The following is a 13,154-nucleotide window of genomic DNA, read 5'->3' on the forward strand; positions in this document are numbered from 1 at the left end:
CGGCTGGCTGGAATAGTGGAGAGAGCTTGGGCTTTGGAGTCAGAAAGACCTGGGTTTGGATCCTGACTTCACAACTTAATAGCTGTGTGACTTTGGACAAGCACCTTGAGCAAGTGTTTAACTTCTCTGAGCCTGAGTTTCCTAATCTGTAAAAATGGAAATAACGACACCTACCTTGCAGGGTTGTTGTAAGGATTAAATGAAATTGTGTGCACAAAGCAATTGACATATTGTCAATAAAAGATAGATCATTGTTTTTTCTTATTATCTTTTTTTGTTTAAATCTTGACTTCAAATGACACTTTTCATGGAGACATTTTAGTCCCCTTTCCCTGACCTGAAAGGGATCTCTCCCATGAGCACGTACTGCTTGGTTCTTACCTCATCCTGCCTTCTATTATAACTCTGTATGTAGCTATCTACTCTGCTGAGGGCAGACGCGAGTGCTTACCCTTCTTGGTTCCCAGCCACTGAGAACTAGGGCCTTCCCCCAGCAGGCCGTCAGAACTGCTCCCTGGAAGACTGGAAGGAGAATGCCCACGAGAGAGACGTTGGGGCTGAGTGTTGTGTGCTTGACGACAGAGGTAGTCTTTATGAGAAGATAACGTTGTTGTGATGGAGCTGTGTAGGGGCTGTGTGCTTGAGATAATGTGTGTGTATGTAGAGACTATAAGTAACTTTGTGGGAAAGAGCTCTGTGCATAGGCTGGGGTGCATTTAGGGAGAATGCACGTGCATTGATCAGGATGAAGGTAGGGAAGGGTTGTGCTGGGGAGGTCAGGTCCAGCCCTTCAGCTGCCCAGTCCAGCCCTAAGTGAGCCTGCCGCAGCCCGAGGCCGGATATGTCAGTCTCACCCACAGCCCTCCCCCCCTCCCCGCGGTTACAGACTCAGAGGCCAAATTTGGTAACAGACTTAAGTGTTACTCCCCCCAACCCTCTTACATTCTGAGTCTATCTTCATCTTCAGCTTTCTCTCTCCCTCTGTCCCTCTCTGTAACTCCCTGTCTCTCTGCAGTTCCCTTTGTGGGTATCTGCTCTGACTATATTCTCTATGTCCCCCAAATTCCTTACCCCCAGTACACTTACATTCCATTCCTTGCTGGGATTTGACCTCTGTCCTCTATCCTCCCCCCACCCCCCCAATTGCCCAACTCCTCTGGAATGCATCTCAGGAATGTCTTGAGGGAGGAGGAGCTCTCTGGGAGGGGGACATGGAGGGGGGAGATTGTTGCTGTTCCATAAAACATGACAGAAAGTAGAAAGGGGAGCAAAGTTCTCCAGCCAGAGCAGGAATTGGATAGCTTCTCCCCTTGACTTCCAGGGGACCGCTTCTGTGCTCTCATTGCCCCGAACTCATTCGATTCCTTTTGCTCCTTCACCCACTTGTAGCTGTGTGGGTGTCCACTCAGGACCAGCCTGAAAGTGAGGGTAGCCATGAGTCAACTCCCTTATCGGGGTCTCACCAGAGGTTTCCGTGCTTCAGGAGGAAGGGGGGTGTCCGTGTGTCCGGAGGAAATGGGGGGAGATGTGCAATTTCAGCTGAGGGTAGAAGGTCTTTTCAGTGTATCCTCCGCTTGACAGACCTTCCAGCCTTCCAGCGACCCAACAGCCAGGTCTGTCCAGCTATCGGGAGAGGTGTGCCAGGGATGGGGAGGGGGGCAGAGACCTAGAACTGGGGAGAGTGGGAGGGTCCCCTCTTGTTGGGAGTAAGGATTGAGGGCGAGCTGTGGTTTCTTCTTTTTGGAGACTCGAGATTATTTTTAAGGTCAGAAATTGTCTGTCAAACTCCTGATCCAGACCTTGGCCACATCTGCCTCCTGTCTCCTATTTCTACCTAGATTTTCAATCTCTCCTCATCTCTTCACCATCCAAAAACATAGCCCTTCCCAGCTTCTCTGGTTCTCAGTTGCTGCCTTCTGTTTCCTACCTTCTTCTTCTAAGACCCCGACCTCCGCTTCCAAGCTTCCCTGTAGCTGTGCTTTCTCCCCCTTGGGGCTGGCAGTTTGCAGAGGGGGGAGTGGGCTGCCTGGACCTGCTCACCTCGCCTAGGTAAGAGGCACCAATCCCTGGACGGAGCTGGCCACATCATCAGCTGCCAGGCAGACTTGTCTGGTGCGCTGTGCACCAGCTGCCACCTCCATGGAGGGTGGAACCTGGAGGGCGGGGGAAGGCTGGGTGGGACTGGTGTCCCCAGCTGTAAGGAAGACTGTCAGGAGAGGCAGCTGAGCTGGAGGGCAGTGTTTGACAAGGACTTACTGAAGAGGACAGAGCATAGGAGGCGTTATGGTGAGAACTGGGTGTTAACCTGCTGTCTTAGAAGGAGCAAGGCCTGAGGAGTTAAGAGGGACTGGGCTCTCTCTCTCAGCTGCCTTGAAACACACATATCCAGTCTGATTCCCCTTCTGCAAAATTAAAGAGTTGACTAGATCACTTTTGAGATCCCTTTGGATTAGAAAAACCATGATTCTGGCTTGACTGCTGGGGGAGCCAAATGTGGACCAAGCTGCTCCGGGAGGCCCCCAGCATGTCAAGTTACTGGGGAGCTGAGACGCGTGAGCCAGGATGGCTTAACAGCAGTGTTGGGCCTCCCTGCCAGACCAGCTCAAGTCAGTGTTTGCAGGGCTCAAGAGCCCCTGGGGATTATCTAATAGAACGTCTTCATTCTGCAGAGAGAGAGACTAAAGCTGTGAGAGGAAGGGTCACGTGATGAGTCAGGGCAGCGCTCTGGAAATTCCAGACAGGGAGAAGCCAGGAGGATATAGTAAGAGCCAAAGAAAAAGACTGAACCAGGAACGGTGAAAATAGGGCAGAGACAGGACTGGGAAAGGAGGTGAGCAGGGACGAGGGTAAGAGAGAAACACTTGGAAGAAAGAAGGGAGGCCCAGATTCCAGTGCTGGGGGTGGGGTGGTGTCCTCGGGTGACACTGTTTCAGACCTGCCCTTGTGCCTTGCAGACCAGCCTCTCCTTCAGAGATCTCAGACACCTGAGACTAGTCCTTTTGATACCACTCCTCTTTCACTCTTTAATATCATTAAATAAAACAGAAACACGCTCACTGTTTTCTGCTTTGCTGACTCCCTTTCCTGGGTCTCCATGTGGGGGGCTCCTCTCCTCCAACGAGGGCGTGTTCTAATGCCCTGATGCCGTGGGCCAGGTATAGCCAGGCTGGAGAGAAGAAGCCGCCACCATGGTTGCGCTCTCGCTGAAGATCAGCATTGGGAATGTGGTGAAGACGATGCAGTTCGAGCCGTCCACCATGGTGTACGACGCCTGTCGGATCATCCGCGAGCGGGTCCCAGAGGCCCAGTCTGGCCCTCGTGAGTCTGGCTGCCCGGGCGGCTGGGACGGGAGCCCCTGGTCCCTTCTCGTTCCCAGGCTCTTGGCCTTGGGAGATGACTCTGTTGTGCCCCAAGGCTTCTCATCTCTCAGGTCTGTGTTCCTTGGCCCCTGCCCTCCTCTTTAGGCCCGGGATCACTGGGAAAATAATAAGGGGTCGTGGTGTAGCCGTTCAACTACACTGGGGTTTTTATAAGCCTAAGCTGACCCGTCTTCTCTTTTAGCCAGCGACTTTGGGCTGTTTCTGTCAGATGATGACCCCAAAAAGGGTATATGGCTGGAGGCCGGGAAAGCTTTGGATTACTACATGCTGCGAAATGGGGTGAGTGTCCCTTCACAGGGACCACCAGTATCCTCTGCCATTGCTTCCCGCCTTCTGCCTCCTACTCAGCACCCATATCTGTTGTCTTCGAGCTCTCCGATGCTTTCTGATACAGGCAGTCATAATACCCTGTTTTCAAGCAGGCCACCACAGCCTTCCTTGTAGCCATCTGCTTTCCTCCCCTCCCTGGCTGCCTGAAAGGAAAGTAGTATCTTCAGCCTAAAGCGGCCCCCCCGGCCCACAGGACACCATGGAATACAGGAAGAAGCAGAGGCCGCTGAAGGTCCGCATGCTGGACGGCACCGTGAAGACCGTCATGGTGGACGACTCGAAGGCCGTCACCGACATGCTCATGACCATCTGCGCCCGCATCGGTGAGGGGCGCGCGGGGCGGGGGCTCACAGGGGGGCCTCGGGACTTCCGGGGCTGCGGCCAACCCGCCCCCTCCCCCAGGCATCACCAACCACGACGAGTATTCGCTGGTCCGAGAGAGCATGGAAGAGAAGAAGGAGGAGGTGACGGGGACCTTACGGAAGGACAAGACCCTGCTGCGAGACGAGAAGAAGATGGAGAAGCTGAAGCAGAAGCTGCACACGGATGACGAGCGTGAGCAAGGGGCTGGCGGGGGCGGCGGGGCGCCCCCTCTGCGTCCCTCTCTGCGCTTTCTTTTGCAAGGCACTGCTTACACACTGGGGCTGCGTCCGTGCTAAAACCAAGTCCTGCACTCATGGAACAACGTATTAGTGGGAGAGGGTGGGACATGAAGAGACGAAAAACGAGAGGCTGACGGCGTAAGGGCTGCAGGGGCCGGGCACTGAGGGGGCCCTCTGTGTCCCAGTGAACTGGCTGGACCACGGCCGGACCCTGAGGGAGCAGGGGGTGGAGGAGCACGAAACGCTGCTGCTCCGGAGGAAGTTCTTCTACTCAGACCAGAACGTGGACTCCCGCGACCCCGTCCAGCTGAACCTTCTCTACGTGCAGGTGGGGGCCCGGTGGTGGGCGGCGGGGAGAGAGGCAAGGGCGTGGCGGGGCGCCCCGCTCCCCGCACGGCCTCTGTCTCCTTCCTCTGTGCTCCTCAGGCACGAGACGACATCCTGAACGGCTCCCACCCCGTCTCCTTCGACAAGGCCTGTGAGTTCGCTGGCTTCCAGTGCCAGATCCAGTTCGGGCCCCACAATGAGCAGAAGCACAAGGCCGGCTTCCTCGAGTGAGTGGCCCTCACCCCTTACCTGTCAGGGCCCAGGACTCCCTGCCACTGCGGCCCCAGCCTAGTGTGCCTGCCCCCATCCCAGGCCTTCTCCTCTGCTTCTCTTCTGAGTTCCCAGGGCCTGACCCCCATGGGGGCCTTTGCAGCCTCCGTCCCCCACGTGTCTCTTCCCATGTGGAATGCGAAAGTAGTCCAGACTCTGTCCCTGCCCCCTACCTCTGATGCAAGCATGTCACTTTTTTGAGAGTCTCTGAAGAATTGTGCTGCCATAGCCAGAGGCAAACAGGGTACATTTTTGTCACAGGGAACATCAGATTTCAGAAGTCTCGTAGGTCTCATTCACTGGTATTTCTCAGCTTCCTACAAGCATGGTCATCCTTCTAGTGAGCCGCTTCTGCTCTTGTTTCCCTAAAATTGTGATCTAGTCTTTCTTTTCCCCAAGAAATGAGCCTCCAACTCAAGTTTCCTCAGTCTTTTTCTCTGTGGAGAGAGAGTCAGGCTGCATTCAAGAGTTAGTACTAAGTCACTTCAATTTCAGGGACAATCTAGACTCTCATGCCTTGAATCTTCCTCCTCCGCAAAGATCACGCTCTCCCAGATACCTCCTCACACCCCCAGGCCCACAGCCCGTGGCCCACTAGCCCTGAGGCCGTCCGCTGCGCGCTGACCCTCCCTTTTCTGGTATAGCCTGAAGGACTTCCTGCCCAAGGAGTATGTGAAGCAGAAGGGAGAGCGTAAGATCTTCCAGGTGAATGGGGCGAGGGACGTGTTTGGGATGACCCGGGAGCTTTGCTGCCTAATCCTACTGACTGAGTGGACCGCCTCCTCTTCACCCCTGCCCCGCTTCCACCCTCCAAGCTGTTCTCCTACCTCTCTCGCGCCAGGAAAGCAAAAGACCTGGGCTTCTCGTCTGTGCTGCGTCACTGCATCAGCTGGGGAACTCGGTTCAATAATCTTGTTTTCTTTCCTTTCCCTCTAACACGGGGTAACTATCTTCCCTGAATAGGACTGATAAGGAAGCACTGTGAAGAGCAGATCTTTGTACAGACAGAAGGTGTTATTTCAGTTCTTTGAATCCTCAGCCCAAAAGGCCTTCTGTTTGACCTTCTACTTCCTAACTATCCCTTCACATCTATAGAACATCTGCAAGTCCCCTAACTGTATCCTTCGCTTCTTGAACCATTGCTTCTGCATATTCTCTTATCAGCCCATCCCATCACCTTCTCATTTCTCATAGCCTGCCTCCCCTAACCTTTTCTGTGTTCCCATAATACTCTCCTACCATAGTCCACATCCCAACTTAACTTCTAGTCTGCTGTGTCATCTTACTCAGATTTTGCTAAAAGTTTCCCCATTTTATACTCAAAGGCACACAAGAACTGTGGACAGATGAGCGAGATTGAGGCCAAGGTACGGTATGTGAAGCTGGCCCGTTCCCTCAAGACGTACGGCGTCTCCTTCTTCCTGGTCAAGGTGGGTTACTGACCCTTCTCCCTGCCCACCCTTACCTCTGCTCTTACCCTTTCCTCTCTGAGTCTCTAGCCCTGCCCTGAGTCACATTTTCTGCCAGTCCCCAAGAGTTTCATTTTGTCCCTTGTGAAGACTTGCCCCCTTGTCAGCACTCCCCGCCGGCCCTGCGTTTTTCCTCCCTTTCCCTTTATCCTAGTGTAGCCTTGTCCAGGTCCATCCGTAGACACCCCAGTTATGTCTCCTGCCTCCATCAGCACCCCTTTGTGGTCTGGATCTGATCCCCTGACTAATAGCATCCACGACCTCTGCCTCACAGGAAAAGATGAAAGGAAAGAACAAGTTGGTGCCCAGGCTTCTGGGCATCACTAAGGAGTGTGTGATGCGGGTGGATGAGAAGACCAAGGAGGTGATCCAGGAATGGAACCTCACCAACATCAAACGCTGGGCTGCGTCTCCCAAGAGCTTCACCCTGGTGAGCTGGGGTCTTGGGGGACAAAGGGCTGTGTAGTTCCCAGAGAAGGGGCAGCCACAGAGGTCTCCCCAGCCACTCTGTGCAGGGCTAGGTACCCTGAAAGTGACTCCAGAAAAATGGAGAACTTTGGAGCTATTGTAGGAACTTGGAGTTTAGAATAGAGGAGAAACTCTGTCCTGGAGAATGAGAGAAGCTAAAATGAAACATTTTTAAAAATCAGCAGAACCAAACTGTAACCAGCAAGCTCAGATCACAGGCCACTTGGAGTGAGGGAAGAAAAAGATGATAGAAAAATAAGCCTCCCTCTTTCAGCAGCAACTTCTTACAGTAGCCCGGCCTCCAGCTTCCTATTTCGGCTTTACGAATTGAAGACTGATCCCACCTTGAGGAAGTGCCCCACTGAGGAGGGAAATTAGTCGAGGCGATTTTTCCATTTTGGATATTAGTGCTCATCCTTCATTCTGGTCATTTAATGATGAATGTGTCCTCCCAATTTTATCATCAGGGTGACAGAAGAGAGATTTCCTAAATGCCATGTATTTGAAACTGTGTAGGGTAAAGGATATACTCCTTAGAAATAAAGTATTTCCCTCCCAGGGAAATAGAGAACTGGGAGACTGAAGAAGGGCTGTTGTCCCAGAGGCTGCTCGCATGGGAGGGCAGCCTCAACAGCTCGGCCCTAGGCTCTTGCCCCACCCGTTCCTGTCCCGGGTTAACTCAGGCCTCCCCGCTGAGCCCCGCCCCATTGCCCCCCTAGGATTTCGGGGACTACCAAGATGGCTACTACTCGGTGCAGACTACCGAGGGGGAGCAGATTGCTCAGCTCATCGCTGGCTACATTGACATCATCCTGAAGAAGGTGAGCACTGCTTCCCGCACCCCCGCCACCTCCATCTCTTACTGTACCTTGCCCCCACGCAAGGTCCTCTAGAAACTGGGACCCAGGCTCTGGAAGATGGCTGACTGGGGAAAGAAGAGGCTGCCTTTTCCACTTCCCTCTTCTTTGATACTTGTTCCTTTTTTCTCCTACAGAAAAAAAGCAAGGATCACTTTGGGCTTGAGGGAGACGAGGAGTCTACTATGCTGGAGGACTCGGTGTCCCCCAAAAAGTACGAAGGGAGCTGGGCTGACCCCATTCCTTGGGCAGGGAAGGCAAGGCATGACCCCCAGGACTGGGGGGTGGGGGCCCTTAGGCTGGCTCTCTAAGTCTCAGGCTGCGATGAGGCCTCACGTCCCCGGAGCACAGGACAGGCGGAGGCGGTGGGGCAGGCGGGCAGGGGGTGAGCGGAGGAGGCCCTCGGAGCGCCCCCTGAACGCCTCCTCTTCAGGTCCACCGTGCTTCAGCAGCAGTACAACCGGGTGGGGAAGGTGGAGCATGGCTCTGTGGCCCTGCCCGCCATCATGCGCTCCGGAGCCTCGGGTCCCGAAAATTTCCAGGTGGGCAGCATGCCGCCTGCCCAGCAGCAGATTACCAGTGGCCAGATGCACCGGGGACACATGCCTCCTTTGGTACGAGCGCCCCCACTGTGGCTGCGATTCCGGGCGGACCCTCCTCTGCTGGGCTGAGCTGGGAGCTGGGTGGTCTTTTCCTGTGTCCCGATGAGTGTTCCTCTCCTTAGCCTCAGGCTCTCCTTTGTCTTCTCTCTCTAAAGCTTCCCTGTTACTCTTCTTGTCTTACAGACATCAGCCCAGCAGGCACTCACTGGGACCATCAACTCCAGCATGCAGGCCGTGCAGGCCGCCCAGGCCACCCTGGATGACTTCGACACTCTGCCCCCTCTGGGCCAGGACGCTGTGAGTGTGGGACAGAGGAGGGCCAGTGGTGCTGAAGCTGGAACTCCAGGGACCAAGGTTGGGGTTGACTGGAGCAGAGCCAATCCTAAGGTTGGTTTCTCTTCCCCTCAGGCCTCAAAGGCCTGGCGTAAGAACAAGATGGATGAATCCAAGCATGAAATCCACTCCCAGGTAGACGCCATCACCGCTGGTACTGCCTCTGTGGTGAACCTGACCGCAGGTAGGCTGGATGCTGAACTCTCTGGGTAACGGGGGTGGGAGGGCGAGTGTGTACAGGCGGGAGTGTGACTGGCTCGGATGTGACTGCACCTTGACTCATGGAAGGGACTGTGTGTGCGCGTCTCCCTCAGTGTGGGGGGTGGGCGGTGAGTGGTGGTGTCTGTGTGTCTATGACTAACTGCCTGTGACTGATCTCGTCTTCCTCCTCCCCCAAGGGGACCCTGCTGAGACAGACTACACGGCAGTGGGCTGTGCGGTCACCACCATCTCCTCCAACCTGACGGAGATGTCCCGTGGCGTGAAGCTGCTTGCCGCCCTGCTGGAGGATGAGGGTGGCAGCGGCCGGCCCCTGCTGCAGGCGGCCAAGGGCCTGGCGGGGGCGGTGTCGGAGCTGCTACGCAGTGCCCAGCCGGCCAGTGCCGAGGTCAGGGGCCAGGGCTCGGCCCGAGGGAGAGGAGAGGCTTCAAGCCTAAGGATTGCAGGGTGGAGGTGGGGAGCCATGGGCGTGTAGGACCCGTGGACATCTTGGCAGAGACGGGGCAGCTTCTGACCGGTGTTCACTCTCCACAGCCCCGTCAGAACCTGCTGCAAGCAGCTGGGAACGTGGGCCAGGCCAGTGGGGAGCTGTTGCAACAAATTGGGGAAAGTGATACTGATCCCCACTTCCAGGTTGGTGACTCACCCAGCCCCCAGAACCCCAGCTTCTAGGAGGTGACCTCTGATCCTGAATCTAGCTCTAGTCCAGCTACTATAAATTGACCCCTCAGAGCCAACCTGAACCTCTTTCCAGGAATCACACTGGAAGCCCCCCAGTCTGTTTCTGGGGGGCTAAGAATTCAGAACCCCTGAATCCCAACTTAACCTATTAGTTCACCCTTGGCCCTTATTGGAGATAGTTTTTTTGGCCACTGTCATCTTTCCCAGGCTTCCCCATATGTAGCCCTCTCCCCAACTCGAGGGCCTCTTGACCCCCCTTCTAGTCCTTTAACCACATACCCAGAGGATGCGCCCCCCTCCCACCCCATGCCCGTTTCCTCAGCTGACTTGTCATCCTGGATTTCCCATGCAGATCTGTGCACCCAGCGGGGCTGGGTTTCCATCTCCCCCCGGTCCCCCTACGGTAACGGCCTCTGGCCTGGGCCTTCCCAGCTCTGTCCTCTCTGAGCCGCATACACTCGCTCTGCCCCCTGCCCTAGCCTCCAGGGAGCAGAGCGCGACGGGAGCTGGGGAGGCGTGGCGCAGGCAGGACCCCAGAGGGTCGGATGGGGACTTGTTCCCGAGATGCCAGGGTGACTGCATCCAACCAAAGACGGGAGGAATAGAGAAAGAATGCTGGGGGCGGGGGAACCCCCCCCCCATCCTGTCGTAACAGCACCGCCTGCCTCCCTCCCCATCGCCGTCCGAGTGTATCCGCCCCCCTTCGGTGTACCGCTCCTCTCGGTGTGGGCTTGTTCCTTGGTGGGGGTCTGTCCTACTTGGTGCTCGAGGCAGGGGCTTGGGTAGATTCTGGTTGCTTCTGCACACAGTCCTGTGATTGGAGGCAGGGGGACTAATGAAACAGCTTACGCCTCTGAGAAGGGCCCTTGGACCCCAAGCTGGGTCTCGGGCCCTGCTGACTGCTGGTTTCTCACAGGACGTGCTCATGCAGCTGGCCAAGGCTGTGGCAAGCGCCGCAGCTGCCCTGGTCCTCAAGGCCAAGAGTGTGGCCCAGCGAACGGAGGACTCAGGGCTTCAGACCCAGGTCATCGCTGCGGCGACACAGTGTGCCCTGTCCACCTCCCAACTGGTGGCCTGTACCAAGGTGAGCCCCGAAGGTGTGCCAGCCCGCGCCAAGAGGTGGTGCTTCCATGCACCCTGGAGCCTCTCATCCAGCCTCTCTGGCCCCCAGGGCCTCATTGCCCAACCGAGTCACTGTTATGACACTGCAGAGCCACAGAGGCCACACCTCGCGGCTGCCCTCCCTCGCCCACGCCTCTGACGCTCACTTCGCCCGCAGGTGGTGGCTCCAACTATCAGCTCCCCAGTCTGCCAAGAGCAGCTGGTGGAGGCCGGACGACTAGTGGCCAAGGCTGTGGAGGGCTGTGTGTCCGCCTCCCAGGCCGCCACAGAGGATGCACAGCTGCTGCGGGGGGTAGGTGCGGCGGCCACAGCTGTCACCCAGGCCCTGAACGAGCTGCTGCAGCATGTGAGGGCCCATGCCACAGGGGCTGGGCCTGCTGGCCGCTACGACCAGGCCACTGACACCATCCTCACTGTCACCGAGAACATCTTCAGCTCCATGGGTGATGCTGGTAAGGACACCCCCCTGGGAAGACAAAGAACCCCGATGAGGTTCTCTGAGCCTGCTGGACTCTTCCTTGCAGACCTGCCACCAGCCCCCTGAGGACTCAGCACAGGGCTGGGCGTTCAATCTCTGAAGTCTGCAGTTCCCCGTTTGTTAGGCAGGAATAGAATCACTGCCCTGCCTTCCTTGGTGCAGTTAAAGAACATACCAAAGTATCCACAAAAATAGATGGAAAGTGGCAGTATTAAGAGATAGCTGTCCCGCCTCCACTCCCTCATTCCCAAAATCCTTCACAACGAGCCTTATCCACTTAAGACTGCGGAAAATACCCATTGGAGATTGTTTTCCCTATTGTCACCCCACCCCCATCACCCCTGCCCCCATTAAAACCCACCAAGAGACCTCTCCTTTTCCAAGATCCTGAACCCAGAAAACAGTAACTCCAGGGAAATCAATTCAAGAACTTCATCATCTGCTTACTGCCCCTAAAAGCCTCATCTGCCTTGTCTGCATCTCTTTCCCCACCCTGACACCCTCTCAGCGTCTCTGGCTCTGTTTGCTGACTGTACCTATGTTCTCAGGTGAGATGGTACGACAGGCCCGCATCCTCGCCCAAGCCACCTCTGACCTGGTGAATGCCATTAAGGCTGATGCCGAGGGGGAGAGTGATCTGGAGAATTCCCGCAAGCTGTTAAGTGCCGCCAAGATCCTGGCTGATGCCACAGCCAAGATGGTGGAGGCTGCCAAGGTGGGGAGCCTTCTGTGCAGACCGCCAGACTGGGCCCTGTGGGAAGTAGAAGGGTCCAGATGATCACCCTCATTTATGGGAGCAACTTGGGAAAAGCAGAAGATACAAGAGAACAAATACAGGAGCACTGAGGAAGTAGACACGCCTCTCGGCGGTGAGCGGGTGGCGCCAGGCTTTCAGCCAGTGTGACCTGCAGAGTCCTTGCTGACACTCAGACTGTGCCCCTCTGTCCAGGGCCTGGGGTTCCAGCTGTTCCCTCCTGTGCGGCCACCGCTTGCCTGCTCCCTGAATGCTTGCACACGGCATTCAGGCCCAGGGATCCATTGCTAGCAGCACAGAGAAGGAGCAGGCAGTGGGACACAGGAACACCAGGTGTAGAAGACAGCAGGAAGAAGCCAGAAGATTTTTGGGTCCCTAGACACTGGACTCTTCACTTTGCAGAGTAACCAGGGCCCCTGCTCTGGTGTTCTGAGATCCCTGCTCTAAACCGTGTCCTCCGTGTCCCCAAGAGCCCTGCTCACTCCCCTTTGCTGGTGGCATTTTGTGGGGAGTGGGGAAGAACTATGGCCACTTGCCCGGGGGGAAGCAGAAACAGTCCTGCCTAAGGAAGGGCTTTCAGCATCCCAGAAGGAAGCCAGGGCCCAGACGACTCCCCATTTGCCCACCTGAGGGAGCTTGTCTCAACCATGATTACCTTTCAGTGGGGGTGGTTAGAAGTGACTTCAGGAAAAAAAGTGTGAGCATGGAGACGTCAAAGAAGCGCTTACTTAGGATCCACGGGGATCCTGGGTGGTCACTGTCTCTCTCACCACCTCTCAGGGAGCAGCCGCCAATCCAGACAGTGAGGAGCAGCAGCAGCGGCTGCGGGAGGCAGCGGAGGGTCTCCGCATGGCAACCAACGCCGCTGCACAGAACGCCATCAAGAAGAAGCTGGTGCAGCGCCTTGAGGTGAGGCTGAGGAGTAGCACGTGTTGGTGCTCTGGGAGGAATGAAATCGGGAGGCGTGTGCAGGGACGTGCCTGGCATCCTCGGTGCCAGCGGTTATCATTTCCTCAGGACCAGCAGGGGCAGGGTAAGCAAGGGACGGGGAGCGGGAGCGTCTGAGCCCTGTCTTTGCTGTTCTGCCCTTAAAGCACGCGGCCAAGCAGGCTGCAGCCTCGGCCACACAGACCATCGCCGCAGCCCAGCATGCAGCCTCCGCCCCCAAGGCCTCTGCTGGTCCCCAGCCCCTGCTGGTGCAGAGCTGCAAGGTGAGACGCCGGGAAGCACACGGGGGCCGGAGGCGGCGCGGGAGCCGGGGA

The 13,154-nt window shown here is 56.3% G+C and overlaps 1 protein-coding gene across 2 annotated transcripts in view; it reads left to right on the forward strand.

Moving 5' to 3' along the window:
* TLN1 (talin 1) overlaps positions 1-13,154 on the forward strand; it is a 31,332-nt gene that overhangs the window by 2,829 nt on the left and 15,349 nt on the right. The window contains exons 2-23 of one of the 2 annotated variants that reach the window (XM_020880422.2): positions 3,156-3,318; positions 3,562-3,659; positions 3,904-4,033; positions 4,113-4,265; positions 4,498-4,640; positions 4,739-4,866; positions 5,554-5,614; positions 6,235-6,339; positions 6,653-6,808; positions 7,566-7,667; positions 7,841-7,917; positions 8,137-8,317; positions 8,489-8,602; positions 8,714-8,822; positions 9,037-9,245; positions 9,392-9,490; positions 9,891-9,941; positions 10,455-10,622; positions 10,818-11,112; positions 11,687-11,853; positions 12,673-12,801; positions 12,987-13,103. In XM_020880422.2, coding sequence (XP_020736081.1) covers positions 3,189-3,318; positions 3,562-3,659; positions 3,904-4,033; positions 4,113-4,265; positions 4,498-4,640; positions 4,739-4,866; positions 5,554-5,614; positions 6,235-6,339; positions 6,653-6,808; positions 7,566-7,667; positions 7,841-7,917; positions 8,137-8,317; positions 8,489-8,602; positions 8,714-8,822; positions 9,037-9,245; positions 9,392-9,490; positions 9,891-9,941; positions 10,455-10,622; positions 10,818-11,112; positions 11,687-11,853; positions 12,673-12,801; positions 12,987-13,103 — 2,922 coding nt within the window. In that variant the 5' untranslated portion in view covers positions 3,156-3,188. The remainder of the gene's footprint in view (positions 1-3,155; positions 3,319-3,561; positions 3,660-3,903; positions 4,034-4,112; positions 4,266-4,497; positions 4,641-4,738; positions 4,867-5,553; positions 5,615-6,234; positions 6,340-6,652; positions 6,809-7,565; positions 7,668-7,840; positions 7,918-8,136; positions 8,318-8,488; positions 8,603-8,713; positions 8,823-9,036; positions 9,246-9,391; positions 9,491-9,890; positions 9,942-10,454; positions 10,623-10,817; positions 11,113-11,686; positions 11,854-12,672; positions 12,802-12,986; positions 13,104-13,154) is intronic. The other variant, XM_020880423.2, reaches the window with a different exon arrangement.

The sequence above is a fragment of the Odocoileus virginianus genome, chromosome 18 (genome assembly GCF_023699985.2).
Source record: "Odocoileus virginianus isolate 20LAN1187 ecotype Illinois chromosome 18, Ovbor_1.2, whole genome shotgun sequence".
Lineage (NCBI taxonomy): Eukaryota > Metazoa > Chordata > Mammalia > Artiodactyla > Cervidae > Odocoileus > Odocoileus virginianus.